Source organism: Thunnus albacares, chromosome 13 (genome assembly GCF_914725855.1).
Source record: "Thunnus albacares chromosome 13, fThuAlb1.1, whole genome shotgun sequence".
Lineage (NCBI taxonomy): Eukaryota > Metazoa > Chordata > Actinopteri > Scombriformes > Scombridae > Thunnus > Thunnus albacares.
This window is the reverse complement of record NC_058118.1, coordinates 9,813,318-9,830,064: the sequence shown is the minus strand read 5'-3', so window position 1 is coordinate 9,830,064 and position 16,747 is coordinate 9,813,318. Positions and strand designations below refer to the sequence as shown.

The window sequence follows — 16,747 nt, the reverse complement described above, 5'->3', positions numbered from 1 at the left end:
CACAGTTTGAACAGAATTCTGCTTTATTTATGGAGAGAAACACATTTTGTCATTAAGACTTACATTTTGTTTGAGCCCACAGACCCAAATAGTCTATTTTTGTATATTTTGGTCTACAAAAGCAATGCTTCCCAGTCAGTGTGGATTACAATACTGCAGATCATCACAACACGAAAAAAAACCTTTATTTTTCCCTTTTTACATTGCAGACACAATGGTCTACTCAAACAGGAGACCTATGCGACTTCAGAAATGTGACCACCACTCCATTTTTCAATATTAGAAAACGACGAAGTATGTGATTTAAAATGTTTGTTTTAACCTGAGTATTACACTGTATATATGTACAGTCACGTGTGTACCTCTTGTCATGGCACTCTGTACACCAACAATTCCATCTTTAAATCATGTGGCAGCACAAACTGCAAGAAGTCAAGAGGTTCACAATCATTTGACCATAACCATGTGTGTGCGTGTTATTCAATCATCATTACAGGTACATAGTGTGTACGCATCAAAAATCCCTTTGGTCTTGATCTTAGCAATTACCAACCAACTCTGAACTTAAGTTAATATTATATTGAAAAAGTCAGTCTTGCACATCTTGAAAGTAGCACTAGTCTAATTTCCAAAGGGCCAGCTGAAAGCTACAGACTGTTCATTTCAAACAACAGTATGCAAACTAGCCTCAGATACCAAAATTATTAGATCACAATGGGTGAAAAATCCAATAGTAAAAGAAATCACAACTCAACACACCTCTGCTTTATCAACATACAGGGTTATTCACTAAATCAACTCCCAAACATTCCAGTAAATTCCAATTTTAAAGAGAAACTCTATTTTGAAAGAGCGTTAAACATCAAACACAAATCTGAGTAAAAGCTGGCACTGAATTCAGCGTTCAGTGAACTGAAAGTGCTATCTGCCTGTTGTCCATCCTACCAGGTGATGCTACTTTAGTAAAACATGTGGTGATGTCGTCTGATGCCAAAGATCAGCCAATCACAAACTGAAATTTCAGTATCATGCTTTTAACCATGAGGTTAGACACAGATTTGCGTTTTATGTTAGTTGCTCTTAAATTGTAGAAAAGAAATCCTTTGTCCTCTGAAATACAGAATTCACTGCATGACAACCCGTGTGTTGGAAATTATGTTTGACAAAGCCACCCAAGAATAACTTTGGCATGTTTTATTAGGCAAAAATATATTAAAAAATATTGAAATTCCCATTAAAATAGCATAAAGCAGACATGTCAATTCAGAGGAAATAGATGCACTTAACCAAGGTGCACAGGTTACAACACAGAAATGATCTAAGTATTTGAACAACTGAAGTAACTGTTACTTTTACATTTACAGATCGCCTTCGATATATACACACACACGTGTGACTATGTACAGAGAGGACATGATGCTTACTGCTGTACACAGGGTATCTGTGCACTTGTAGGTAGCACGTTAATGTCCCTGTAAATTAACTACTGTACCCAGTAAGAATTAGTACATACCAATGGGCTACTCCCAGTGACACACAGTGTCACGAACATTATGGCATTGATTTTTTTTCCCCCTTTATTTAAATAAAACTATTTTCATATTATACATTTCATATTTTGTTACATTCAAGGTATAGATACAATTTGTATCAACAAGCAAAAGTCAATTCTAGACATTTGTGGCTTAGTTGTTTGCGGCACTTACAAAGGGAGGGTGGGGACTATAAACCACCTTCTGGCCTCTAGTGTTACCTTTTGGCTAAGTAGTAAAATACTGCATTGATACATTGAAAATCTTTTTTTATTATGATCATGGGATTTTTATTTTTGGCTTGAGAGTAGTCTATGGCCCAGTGAAAACAGTGTCTTTCTGGAAGTAGTTAAAATTGAAATATCTCTAATAGAGAAAGAAAAATAGATGAAAAACATAGTGACAAAATCAGCTACATTTCTTTCTTTCAGCTTCCATTCTCTTTTGTTCACGGGTGGAAAATGTCCAAAAATGTCCAGATGGGATTTTTGAAAGCAGAGTCTGACCTTTTGGATCAGAGCAGCTACTGTACCATAAATTTCCACATTATGGTCACGCATTAAATTGCCACTGGGCTGTAAATGTGAATCTGCTCTAATACTTGTTAAGCCCACGCTGTTCATGAGTGCATTTTATCTAATGACAGCGAGCAAGCCATGTGACACTTTGCCAGATATAGTAACACACAAGCTTGAGAACAGTTCAAGTTCAATCATGTATGCACGTCTTCATAAAACCACAAACTAACTAGATTTAAGGACAATATAATGAGATCTGTCCAACTTTAAATGATTGATTTCACATTGATTTTATGCGCTGTAAATCTGCAGTGTCATAGATGACTGTGAATGTCATTCAATCATCATCATTTACTTGTTGATACTGAACATAGGATTTCCATTACTGAATACAAAACACTATAATAAACCCTGACTGCTTTCATTATAGTTGATTTGTCTTGTGTGTCCTATAAAAGTACTACTTCCTTTACCAATCTAAGAAAATGTACTCTGAGTTCATCAGGGCAATGGACTAGTCCAGCATTCAGGTTCAAGGAGATCTAGCTGTCACGAAGAACCATATGTAAGTCTACACAGATGATCTTGAACTTGTTTCTCAATTAGAAATCAGAGTAATGTTTTTAGTTTTATTAGTGATGGCCTACTTTTTGCACTAATTCTTGAAATCTATGACAGTTCAACTACCTCAAGGAGGAAAAGGACGGCACGCAAACTTTTAGCCAAATGCCAGAAACAACCTTGACAGCAGCCTTGCAATCTGATTGTTTCACATGAAGAAACATTTAGGCAGTTTGTTTCACCTTCTCATGAACAGACAGCCGGCCTAAAGTGGCCTTGTCTTTTTTCATGAAAAAACAAAGTCAGCAAAGCCCAAAATCTATTTGGGCAAAACACATTCAAATGTTTGTTTTTTTTCTTTATGTCTGTTCATACACCATGGTTGTACCTAAACATTATAAAGAAATATAGATTTTTGAAGCACCACCAACGAGACAAAGTCAGGCTCACATAATTAGCCCTGTTAAAGAGTAATACCACTCAGTTTAAAAATTCTCATACAGTTTCTTTTAGACAATAAGCAGGAACACTTTCCTAAAGCCAAAGGCAAACACAAAGCCTGTGATGTCATCAAAACAGAGTCAACTTTGTGGACTTTGTGTTTGAGCTCTTCCACCCTGTGTTTTTAATTATTTTTTTAAAATAATAAAACCACCAAAAAAGAATAAACTGTCCCCCTTTCCATTTTTTGTTATTTCAGTCACAACAAGGTTTTATTGTCTTCTCTTTGCAGGCGTGTGATACTAAACTGTAAATTTCTCAGTCATGCAGGTCAATAGCAGGCGGAGTAGGCCTAGGAGTACCATACCTGAATCCTGAAATTAAGTGGCATTTCCCTTTAAATGCACTCAAAGCATGATCTCGCTATAGGGTTAGCTTTACATGGTTTGACCTTTCTGCAGTTTTAAGCTGCATGTCTCATGTAGCACTTTATCCTGAGGGTGGGGGTAGAGAAAAAGGCTATTAATCACTGAAATCAAGGAAATCCATCCTGTCATGAGCATGAAAGTCTCGCTCATGGGTATAATTTAAAGATCCAATCAAGCTCACTGACTCAACACCTGCCAGATAATCAGCATGTCATGAAAATATAGGGAAATCAAATGGTCTTCAAGCAATTAAACACCCATTTTTTGTCTTGGGCACCCAGATGAACATCAACATTACTACATCTGACTAAAGCTGCATCACGTAAAGCCACCCTATTAGCCCGCTGTTCCAAAAACTCAAGGTGCATAACGAAGATATACAGAAAAAGTACAAAGTTTTGCAATGCCATCTCCATGTTTCAACTGTACATAACTAACTTTAAGGTACTACATGTTACATGTAGGAGTTTCACAAAATATATCACTACTAGATCAGAGTAGACTCTTTTGGCAGGAAAAAGACTGAAAATTAGAAAACTGAAAGCATCCTGAGAGCAATGTGCTGCAAGGCACAGCCAAACCCTTCCATGATCCTGGGAGACGGGCTGCATGTATGCGTACTGTACATCTGTATTTGAGCACTTCAGTCTCCCATAAAAAAAGCCAAACAGTACAATATATCTCATCTTCAACATGCTTTCTGGCATTCACTTCTTTTTTTAAAAAAAAAAACAAAAAAACATTGAACCTCATACTCTACAAGATATCACAAAACGAGTCCAATGTCGAACTCGCTTGCGGGCCTGATCGTTACAGGCAGATTTTTATATTTTATCTGACAAATGCAACACCAGGTAAATATTCAGCCTGTTATAGAATTACTTGTGCAAACCGTTAAACTGTGAGGGTAAACACTGTTCCCATCTCCTCTGATGATACGTTTCTACAACTTGGGCCTACGCAAGTCACATCACAGCCCAGTGAAATCAAAGTTTCGCTACGTTTACATGCACATAAGAAACCAGGTGACTGTCAGAAATCAGGGTATAGCATGAAATTTTATAGATGCACTGCAATAGGTAGATTTAATTAAACAAAAAAAAGTGTAAATGCAGTTGGTCAGTCAGAAAGCATTTCAGCATTTTTCCATATTTTAAGTGCATCTAATACAGTATGTTATTGAGGAAGCTTATTAGGTGCCCCACTGACATTTTTTGATTGTTACTGAGTGTAAATTGAACAAATTCCTACTGTGCATCTGTATGAACAGACTAATTCAACAAACTAGCCTGATGGTAAACATTTTATTGTATGATAGAGATATCAGTATGTTTGTTCATAGACTGGACTTTGGATTTATTTATACTGCATGCAAAGAAGTCTGGGCACTAGTAACAACATTTCCTTTCATCCTGCTGGATTACTGATGTGTTCCCTGTTCTGGGTCTCTATCATGCACATTAACACATGTAAAAAGACCATGTAGAAAATGTATAAATGACCGAATACCATCAGAAATCTAGATGTGTTAACCAAGTTTCTCTTAATGCCTTAAACTAAGTTTCTCATTTATGCGTCAGCAATCAGGTCATTGACAAAAGCTGGCAATCATCAGACTAACTTAAGTGCATGTAAAAGTAGTCTTTGAAACAATATAAGCCTGCTCCTGAAAACAAACTGCTCCACTGACAACTCAAAGGAGTTTATTAGAGCTACTGTGTTTGAAACAAAGATACTAATATTTTCACACTGAAAAGAATCAGCACAACAAATTTGACTAATATAGAAGTAGGAAAATCCAGGACGTAGTATCCAATAAAATCAGAAAGGTAACTATACAGTACACCATAGGAAATCATCCAAACACAGATGTTAAGTTTATACTATAATCCAATCGATCGTGTGAACCAAAATGTAAAGTTATGTAGAATACTGACACTATATAAATTCTTTTTTTGGCATTATTTAGCAGCTTATAAATGACTTTGAAATAATGGCTTTTGTGTGATTATATGTACATAGATATGTGCACATATATACACAAGTCAAATCTCCTTTTTGGCTTGCTTTGTGCACTGTCAAATTCTACCAAAATAGTAGCTTTGTTAAGTGAGGCTGAGAAAATATATCTCTTTAGATACTGAGATAGTGCTTTACATTTGAAAGTAGGAGGCTTCAACGACTAAAGACTTTCATTGAAACCGATCAGACGACGACTAAAGCGTGAGGTCATTCAGATATAAGGCCATTAAATGTCAGAGTTCATGCTGTGAGGTATGTACTTACCTCCCTCTTACTTATCTTTAAAATAAATGCACAAAAAAGTCACAAGAATTATTTACAGCAGAGGCAGACCTAAGCAAGGTTATTTATAGTACCACTGCACCAGAAAACACTTTCATAACACATTCACAGGACCTGAACAAGATCTTCATAAAAGCTACATGGTGCACAAATGTTGACATACTCATGTCAGATTTAATAAGGCAAATGTGGGAGTGTAACTATTTCCTATCTTGACTGTGTGGCTGACCCGTTTATTAATCCACTTAATTCACATTGACTCACGAAAGGTTAAGGTTCAATAATACACTAGCTAGCTACATTAGTTCAAATTAGATTAGTCTTTAAATTACGTTAAGATTATGATGGCTAATCAGCTGACCATCATGACTTTTAGATAATGTGTAATTAATTAAATCAGCAGAAATACAATCTACATTGATCTGAAGAACATTTAACTATTTCATATATTGTCCAAAACTAAAATGATGATAAACAGCTCAGTTAATCATGGATATGGTGCAAAGCTGTTATGCAGCTCCTGCTCAGGTATTATGAATGTGTTGTACGTAAGTTGTTACCTTATATCATGTGCGCCACACTTCATATAAAAATGTAGCCTTCATATGTGAAACATCTTACAATTCTACTTAAGCTGATCAGACAAACTTCCTCTATGCTGATTACTTCTATGTCATCTTAGCGATGTAAAACCTGACAGCCAGATTTTGCATCAGAGACATTTAAAAAATGATTAACTCCTGAGAGCAGGTGTTGCACATGCAGCAACATTTAACAAGTGCCTATCTTTGCAATCAAAATGCTTATTTCCCTTATCACTTCGATTTTGAAAGTTTAATAACCCCTCAATGGCATGACCTCAGTTTTGTAACGATGACAGCGGCAAGTTGTTGGGGGTCTGTCAAATGAGGGTTCTTCTCCATTACTGAATGGACTACGTAAGCAGGAAAGATGTTACAAAGGTTCCGATATGTTTGATACTGGTGGTCTGGGATGACATACCGCTCTTGGTGTTCAGCTGCAGATGGGGTCTCCCATGGCGAGTTCCAAATTTGTTCCATTTTGTCTGGCATGCTGCGTACCATCACCCTCTCGCAACACGGCATCAAGCTGTTACTCAGAGGATATGAGTGATATCCGTAGGACTCATTACCGCAAGGCAGAGGGTCCCAGCTTGCATGCTGCTCGCGGCACAGTGGAGGTCGCCTCTGTCTCATTGGGTTGCTATCATATAGCCTTGAATCTGATACGCTGTCCATACGAGTCATGCCAAGAGAGCGAGTGGGCTGTGAGGACAGAGGTGGGAGGACATTCTGAGTGAGGGGATAGTCTCCAGGGCAACTGGACCTGGCCCCCACTGCAGCATGTTGGATATGTGGTGCAAGATGAGCTCCAGACTGCTTACGGGGGCCCTGCTTGGGCTCCTCTGGTCCATAACTCTGTACCCTAGTCAGTGCTTCATGACGAAACCCATGGGAGAAAGCTTGCATCCTAGCCTGTGCGGGAGACTGCTGCTGCCCCTTCATGCTCTCCTCTAAGCTACTGTCCACAGAGCTTGGGTACAGGTCCCCGTAAGAGGAGAATGAGTCGCTGTTTGAATGGCTGAGGCAGGATTCAGGGCAGTGGCTGGGGTTTCTCTGATACACACCATGCTCGTGCTCCATGCTACAGAAACTGTCGACATTATGCATGCTGCTCATGCTCATGTTTGAAAAATCACTGTGCAGTGAATAATACCCATGGTCGCTAACTGAGTCATACTTTGGGAACTGTTCACTGTATGTAACAGAGGCGCCATGACTATTAGTCACCAAAATAGGCGGGTACTGTACACTAGACATGTGCTCCAGAGAACTGTGTGAGAACTGCAAAGAACCTGGCACTGGGCTGCTGGCTGATCGGGTGTTCAAGGCCCCAGCTGCGTGGCTCTTGGCGGGCTGCATGGTGGGCACACTGAGAGCAGACACAAGGGAAGGCACTGAATTTGTCTCAGACTTCCTAACAACGGACAGTGCTTCTGGAGGTTCACAGGCCACTGAACGAATACTGGGGTCAGACTGACGTTTGGGTGCCACGCGTTTGGCCTCAGAGTTGATGTCCCCTTTTACAGTCGCTGGACCAGTACCGCATTTTACTAAAGCCCCCTCACTCATTGTCTTCACCGCAGACAATTTGGCAAAGGCCCGCAGTTCATCAGCCACTGATCGCTGCGGCTGGTTGACGCGCTCCGGATGGTAGTACTTGCACTTGTGTCCATATGTGCACTTTTTCCCTTTTTTAAAGAAAGAGTAGATCAAGTCAAGAAATTTAAACACTGAAATTACACTGAAATTCAAAAAAGACATTCAGGAAACTCACCATAGGGGCAAGGTTGTTTTTTGTGCTCTGGAACAACAGGACGCTTGCGAAGGAAATTTTCTAAGCTTGGACCATGTCGTCCCAGTGGATCATCAGGCGGCATAAATCTATAAATCATTTAAAGTTTTTCCATTATTAAATGTCAACTTCTTGATCTGAGCACACAAAAATAATTTTTAAAATGGTTATTTATATTATAATACAATGACTAAACAGATTATGTCACAGATTAAAAGTTTGTTTGTTTGTTTTTTTTAAACAAATGGTCATTTATACTACTAATGAACTTTGATATAAAAAAAAAAATTGAAAATTGTAGAGTGAGATAATTCTGGTGATGGGGGACAGACTCCTAGAGTCCATTTTTACATCATTTGGCTGCCATAAGAACACATCATAGTTGCTTACTTGTCATTGACAAATGAGTACATGAGGAGACGCTCCTCTATGAACTTCTTCCACTCTGGCTTCTCGTTTTGCAAGTCTCTGTAGTTGTCATTTGACACAATAATTCCATCAGAATCATAAGCCAGCTTCACTATGAAGCGATCATCATAGCACACCACTCTCCTGCCTTGAACCCTCCGAGACGGGGTGAAAACCAGGATCTTCTCTTTTTCCAGCTTGCGTAATATTTCTTGATCTGAAAGATAAATTTCAATTAAGTTTTAATGTTGATTACCATGTCATTAACAGTTTCTAAGTAAGATCTGTTATTTCATGTGGGTTGTAAACAGAAAAAAAAGAGTTTTTGAATAACAGAACAAGAATATTAATAACTGCCTATTAGATAGTCCCAGTGTGATGAGGATATAAGTGATATGAATGCAGAGCAACTGCCGGAAAAATAGCTTTAGTACCTGTAATGAGGGCGTCAGGCCTTGACTGCTCCTTTCTCCAGGCTGGGACAAACACAGTGATGTCTTTATGTCCTTTCTCTAGGAACCATTCAACAGCAAGTTGGATACCACGGCAAGAGAACACCTCTTTGTTTCCATGGCTAGAAAACAAAACAACGTGATATAAGGTTAATTAAACCTAACGAAAAGAACATCCATTAGAGGGAAATGTTTTGGAACAGTGCTTTCTGTGTGAAGCGCAAACCGATTACATCTACTTGTGTATCTTTGTTAGCGTCTTACCTCATTGCCACATTTGAGCCATCAATGACGATAGGCCTGAGGTTATCATAGGTATCTACAGATTCCTCTTCCACTGACACCTCTGGACTAACAGTCTCTTTAACACAGGGCGAGCGTGATACTGATGTGGCCGTACTGCTGCAAGGTTGAATTTCAGGCTCTACTTTGTTTCCAAGCCTTACTAACTCAGCCAGCACATCGTTAATAAGAGCAGCAGCCCCCAACTTGTTGAGCACCGTCTCCACCTGCTCTCCCGAATAGCCCAACTTCAAAGCAAATTCCATCTTCGTCTGGTACTCCTTGTCACTGGCATGCTTGATCCCTGCTCCTGCGCTGGTGTCATCCTCACGAAAATCTTGCACGGTGCTACTCTGGGAAAAACTGGGCCGGTCCAGGCATGGAGAGCGACAGAGCTGGCGGTGGGGTTTTGTGGCAGCCAAAGGCTCCCTCCTCTTACAGCTGTTGTTGTTCACCTGAACCTTCAGGTGTTGCTGCTCCTCAGATTCGCTTTCCGAGCTGCTTCCATCCTCAGACTCATCAGTGGCATGCTGGGCCTCGCTTGAGTCAATGTTCTCCTCCCTGCATGGGCGTTTTTCCATTTTGAGCTTCTCCACCATGGACCATGCCGTCATCACGTTCGCCTCGACACCTCAGATTTCCACCCCATGCTTCCTCACCTCCACCGCAACCAGGAAATCTTATTCATTGCTGGACTTTAGCACTACAGGCTCTTTGTGTAGGGCCAAAGTAATACAGTCTCCCCTATGTGAACTATTTAATCCTGAAAGAGAGAAAACACAAATGAAGAGTACTGGTTAAAGGACAAGTGTGTAGGATTTAGTGGCATCTAGCAGTGGGGTTGCAGATTGCAACCAACTGAATATCCTTCCCCTCACCCTCGCCTTTTAAGCGTGTAGAAGAACCTACTGTGGCCGCAAAACTTGCGAAAGGCCCTCTCTAGAGGCAGTGTTTGGTTTGTCCATTCTGGGCTACTGTAGAAACATTGTGGTGCAACATGGTAGGCTCTGTGAAGAGGACCTATTCCCTATGTAGATACAAAGGACTCCTTCTAAGGTGATGAAAACACAATGATTCTTATTTTTAGGTGATTATCCATTAATTAAAACATACTTGAATGAATATTATATTCCATTTCTGCCAATAGATCCCCCTAAATCCTACACAGTGATCCTTTAATATGTGTTTTACTGATGAAATGCAACAAAATAAACTTATTTTTAAAAGCTGACATAACTACCCATGTTGTTTCCCATACACAGGCTTTATTTTGAAAAAATATTTATATCTATTCATTTATTTCTTACTTTCAAAAGTTTCCTTAGAAAAGCAGTTGCAAGTGTAGCATGACAATATAGTCTACTAGAGTGAAACGCGCTTGTGAATTTAGTGCTCTTTTTTAGCTCTCTCTCTCACCTTCCCACCCACCACCCCATTTGTGGTAGACCAATTCTCAACCTGTGGTAAACACTGCTATCTAGAGCAAGTGAAATAATTATTCAAAGAAAAACAAACAATATGTTAGTCGCATGCCCAAATACAGAAGTTACGGGGGGGTGGGAGGGAGGGGGGGGGGGGGGGGGGGGATCAGCCCCTAGCATCAGGAAGCAGCACAGGAAAAAGGACTAGTTTGAATACAGGAAAACACATGTTCTCTCTGTATGACTGCGTTTTGGTGTCTGTGGATCAGTCAGAAGCGCATGGGCACGATTGTTTAATACACAATTGGTCGAATGGTTTTGACGCGGGTGGAGTAAGTGGTGACATGCTGCTTGACTCAACTGGCCTAGATTTTGTTTAGTTTGCTCTTTCTAGTGAAATATGATCATTCTTATCCAACTCTCACCTCTGTTATAACTGATATGTTACAAACTCACTGATTCTTACAATTTGGCAACTAATGATGTACTTAAAGCTGTGATCTGCAATTGCCAGCATGTGCAAACTTTTAAAAGCATTTACAGCAGTGTTGCATTCGTGAACTTCTTTGCCTGAGCTGTTGCAAACCAGTTGACGGAAATGTGAATATTTACATATGTTAGGTGTCAACAGCGTCAACTATTCTCAGTAAAACTTGTCTGCCAGCCATGCCAGCCCTTCAAAGAAAATGCAAATGATGACAATTTCTCCGCTTCACTACCTTCATACAGGTAGAGGTATTTTTTAGACCTTTGCATGTCACTAACATATTTTTCTGTTTTAGGAATATTACATAAACTCACAATTTTATTCATTAAAATAGACACTGACAACAATCTCCTGTTTGTAAGTGCCATATGTAAAAATATAAATACAAACAACAGACAAAATAGTCTCCACCTGACTCTGTTGTCTCTCCAGCTTATTGGTTTTAAAATGAAACCCAGTCTTCCTGCACAAAATGTGTTAATGTACTGCAGAACAGCTCTCACTTCTGCAAGCACAAAAGCCTTACTGGTCTCACAAGCAGCATTCAAGCCAGACACGCATGAGGTGAGTGCATGAGTTCACATAACCTGAGACAGAGTGTGGGCTGAACAGTGTATCCCTGCGCCTCCGGCCCTCTGACAGACAATCTGAATTGAACAGAATTCCTTAGTGAACAAAGCTGTTTTATGGCAAAGCAGTGCAGGATTTCAGCCTGCAGTATAAACCACGCAGCGCTGTTGTGTACATTTTTACACATTGATATCGGTAAAAAGAAAATTCTTGACAACAAGTACGTTAATGAACAGACACACTAGACTACACTTTCCCCCAGTCTTGCAGAGAGCAGAATACAGCCAGCTTCGAGCTTCAAGAGGCGCAGCCCATGATGTGTGTTGCCTAGCAACACAGCCTTGTCATCAGCTAACTCCTTTTTACCAGTCACGACTAACACAAACACAGCTCATCATCTCTCTTCAGGCAGCCAGTAAATGCAGAACACTTACAGCTACACTACAACTCTACACTAAAACTCTTGAGGCAGCACATTTTCCAATAAAATATTACATTACTTAGACCTCTATCAGTGCTGACCATTGAAAAAGAAGAACTCAATCTGGATTTTTATGAGTGCATCTTAAAATCAAATTTAAAACACATGCTGACCCTTGTATTTATCTGAGATTTCTACTTTCAACGTTGGTTAACATAAGGAAAGAGTGAATAAGTGGCAACACCCTCCACAGGTAATACATAGGACTGACATTCATAGAGGACACTGAAGGTTGATAGATTTTTTGTGGGTCAATCTATGGCTACAATGCATACCTTTTAATGTTGATTATTTGTTATCAGTGGTGCACACTGTCTCGCTACTGATCACAACTTATGTGACAAGGATGGAGAACAAACTAAGGTTGTAACGTTTAAAACAAAAAAGGAGGGATGCTGAGGCACAGTTGTGGAACTTTTAGGATTAGCGACAGACACACCACATAAGCTCGGCCCACTGCCTTTTCAGACATTTCATGACAACATCAATACACGTTAAAGAGAGCAGAGCTCTTCCACTGCTTTTCCCTCCACCTCCGGATTCATAAGCTTAGACTCAGCAAGGCCTCCAGACTATCTGTGCACATGCACAGGCTCGTGTAGTTCTGTTTCATAGCAACAAGTGAAGCAGGTCCCTCAAGCCATCTTTTACATTGCTGACCCTGCATAGTGTCCAGTACGGAGCTGACATAAAATGCACTGTGGTCAGTTTTTGAGGCAGCACATTTTCCAAACATGTGCTGCCTCAAAGCAGCACATTTGTTACATGTGTTGCTTGGCTAGTTAGATGTCTTAACATAAAGACTGACAAACTAAGAGTTTAAAGCCAACCAGCAGCGTCCAAAAATGATCAAGATTGTAATTCACATATTCTGTAACTATTACATGCATTCTTTAACTTTACACAGAAGAAAGTCATTTTTATAAATCAGCTGCAATGTTGATCATTGAACTCTTCCTTATGCTCCTCTGCCCACCATCAGCTTAACCAGTTTCCAGTATTATGCATAATGACAGCTTTGACTTTTCACTTTTAAGAAGCTTCATCAATTCAAAACTAGAAAACCGAGATGATCTTGATCTGTGGCTACTGCAACACCAAAGAAAGATAAAAAAAATTTTTATCTTACCGAGAAATCACTTATCTTCTAAGCTGAAAAGTGCCAATACACACAAACATAATGAAGACTTTATATTATTAACCATGGATATGCAAAAATAACCAAGCGAGAGTTACAGTAAACTGTGACCCAGGGCATGAAACCAACAAAACCAATATCTGATCTTATTTCCGTTTTTTGCGTTACTCAGATGATAGCACTATGCTCCCATCTCACTTTAGCCTCATTAGCTCCGTGACATTTATACTGCTACACTGGAAACACTGAATCAAGGCTGATAATTATTATCCATCACTCATCAAAATGTACTGCTGAGCACTTACACCAAAGTTCTCCACAGCCTTCACATTTCACCATGAAGGACAGATGTCACATTGATTAATAGTTAACCTTTTAAATCATATTATCTTTTAATGATTAACTCTCAATTGCTTATGTTGCTCAACAGAAAGCTGAAGTATACAGTTGGTGTGTTGACCGTCTGTGCAGGGATTTTTATCTTAGAGGACTGTCATGTTCACTTGCTATAGAAACATACTCTAATATGAATGTTAAAAGTCAAGCAGGAAGGAAGGTATCATTTGCAAGACCTATCAAATTAAACACATAAGATAGTACTTAAGTCTTAGGGCACATGGACGATGACTCTTCACATCTCTTAAGATTGTGTTAAGATTCAAAAACAGGCTAATCAGCACTTCACACCCCAAATACAGAAGCTGGATCAATTCTATATATGTGTATGAATTTTAAAAATACATCCATGAGAATACAAACATCATGGATACAACCTGAAAACAACTTGCTTCATACTTTCTGCCATGCCCCCCAAATCACTGCCAATCTTAACTTTTAACAGGTAAAAGTCTACTGTATATCAAACATCACATTAAGTTTTGACCAACTTTACTCTATTGATGTCTGCTTGTACTTAAACCGGGTTTACGTTTTTCCTTCTAATTCATTTGTTTAGTCGTTTTAATGTAGAATGACACCTGTCACAGAATTATACAATTAATTATGTGTCTAAACATGTTGAAAACTAGATTTATTTCAAAGACTAAACAGAGGAAAATATCGCTTTGGCGGGGTAACGTTAACAGTAGACAGAAAGAGAAGTGAAGATTGAATTGTATTCTCATATTCAGCTAGTTTTACCTTCACTTAACAGAACAACACATGCATATACAACTAGATTCAAACACTGCACTGATCCCAATGACAGTGACCATCCAGAAAACCATCCTAAACTGTTATTTGAGTTTACTCAGCTGGGTGACTGTGGTGTTGCATCCATCAGCTAACTAGTGGACACGTCAATACAAAACAAAAAAAAACTGAAGTGCTGGAAATCATTAGCAACAGCATCATGAGTTGAGAGGGATGAAATGGAGGAAGGTTAAACAATTATGACAGTACACGAAATCTCATACTTACTGTACACTTTTTCTAGTTCCGTTATATCATTACTACAGCACACGACGTCAGATTTGTGGCTGAATTTGATCAGAGATAACTGGTTTGACACCCTTAGGCCCCGAGTTACGGTTAGCACACTGACGTTACTTAGCCAGACGGAGAGTCAACATTTAAGCTAAATAAACTAACCGGCCTACTTCGGTTTCTCTTGTTGCTTAATGGTTAGAGAGCTTTCAGATAACTCTTACTGTGCGCTAACTAACTAAGCTTGTCAGGCAACCCTGGTCTCTATTTAGTTAACAGCAGCAAGCTCGGTAGTTGACGGTAATAATAGCTGGCAAACTCATTAGCTCCAGAGGCTAACTTAAACGCCAGGTTGCTAACGTTGTTGCTAACGTTTGCCGGAATACTACAGTAACTTGAGATAAAAGTTGACGATGATTTAATATTTCGCACGGAGGTGAAACCACGGCAGCACAACAGGATTATCTACATACACTGCCCGTAAATCACTGCCATCTTTGACTTCCCCACGGTGCTCATCTCACCTTGTTGCTGTCATCCTCCTCGCCTGTTACAGTTATGTTTTGCTGCCATTGGCGCTGTCGCAGTTTGGTCGGGGTTGCCAGATAACGCGAGCGAAACAAGTAACCCAAGCTGTGAAAACACACCGGGGGGTTCAGAGCACCGTTACAAACTGGATTGCTGTTCCTCGCTGCTTAATCAGGCGTTTCATAAACGCAGGGCTTCTGTGCTGCTTCCTTGGTGGCTCGTAAGGACAGTTTGAGAACTGTCATAAAAGGACGTGTTCATAATTTTTCAAGTCTGGCATAAAACAACAGTCAGATGTTCAAATGAACACTGAAACACGTTTTTCCTAACATAATCATTCCTCCTGTTCATACTGGCCATTAGAAGATCCCTTAATAATGCACTTAAAATGCAAGTGTTGGGGGCCAAAATCCACAAGCCTCCTTTTGTGGAAGAATTTATTTAAAGATCCCCTCCAGACATATATTATTACATTACATATAAACAGACTCTGCTTGGAACAATGATGTGATCGTTGAAATTAAATCTACTCGCCCTTCATTAAAAATTCCAAAATCTATAAATAAAATATAATTCCATTTCAAGTTTAACTTTTGGACACAAGATGTCTCCTGCTTCACTGTAAAGTTCATTCTCAGTGTTTGGGCACTGGCGGTTTCAAGTTTCCACATCACACTTGTGTAAATTAAATATTGGACCAGGAATGGCTCCAAACTAGTTGTGATGTCACAAATCAAGCTCAGAGAGGCCTCTGAGCTTGATTTGTGACATCCCCTTAAAATCAGATTAATGAGAACAGAAACTTTCCACTTTCAGCAAATGAAAGTGAAAAACAGCCTTTTAGTGTCAAACTCTGCACATACATCATTCTGCACAGTGAAGCTCAAACATCCAACTGAAGGACCAAGAAGAAAAAACATTTCTGAGTGGAGGGAGACTTTAAAAGTTTATCTGAAGCTAAAATGAAGCTTCAGCTGTCCAAATAAGTCAAATCAAGTAGATATCTTTCAACGTTATAGTCTTTTTAGTGCCAAAGTCCCTCTTTTTATTATACTTCCACCGCAGCTCAACAGGGAAACACTGTCCAAGGAAACACAAAGAGGGAATTTGATGCAAAAAAGACTGTAAATGTGGCAAATATCCACTTGATATGATTAAGTCAGATGCTGGAGCCTCATATAAGTTTCAGATAAATTTTTAAATGCATTTATGCACAAAATGACTGTGTGGACACACTGTAGATTTTGGCCTCCATCACTTACAGTTAAAGCGCATCTGAAAGGGATCTTTTAAGTGTGATCAGGAGGAATGATTACAGCGAGGAAAACCTCTTTCAGTGTTCATATGGACACCTGACTGTTGTTTTAAGACAGACTTAAAAACTGTGAACCTATC

At 39.4% G+C, this 16,747-nt stretch overlaps 1 protein-coding gene across 2 annotated transcripts; it reads right to left on the bottom strand.

The window, feature by feature from the left end:
* Positions 1-15,792, bottom strand: zc3h12b (zinc finger CCCH-type containing 12B). 2 transcript variants are annotated; one of them, XM_044370233.1, is made up of 6 exons: positions 15,349-15,792; positions 9,285-10,065; positions 9,003-9,142; positions 8,551-8,785; positions 8,143-8,249; positions 1-8,056 (listed from the first exon to the last, which is right to left on the bottom strand). In XM_044370233.1, exons 2-6 carry the CDS (start codon positions 9,914-9,916, stop codon positions 6,630-6,632), a joined length of 2,541 nt encoding a protein of 846 aa, XP_044226168.1. In that variant the 5' UTR covers positions 9,917-10,065; positions 15,349-15,792; the 3' UTR covers positions 1-6,629. The 2 variants fall into 2 exon arrangements, with proteins under 2 accessions (XP_044226168.1, XP_044226169.1); XM_044370234.1 differs by lacking the exon at positions 15,349-15,792 and adding an exon at positions 14,819-15,268.
* Between the last annotated feature and the right edge of the window lie 955 nt (positions 15,793-16,747).

Coding starts and splice junctions, on each gene's coding strand:
- zc3h12b (XM_044370233.1), bottom strand. CDS start 9,916: ATGACGGCATGGTCCATGGTGGAGAAGCTCAAAATGGAAAAACGCCCA. Junction 9,143..9,284: donor GGCTCAAATGTGGCAATGAG/GTAAGACGCTAA, acceptor TTTGTTTTCTAG/CCATGGAAACAAAGAGGTGT. Junction 8,057..8,142: donor AAAACAACCTTGCCCCTATG/GTGAGTTTCCTG, acceptor TCTTTAAAAAAG/GGAAAAAGTGCACATATGGA.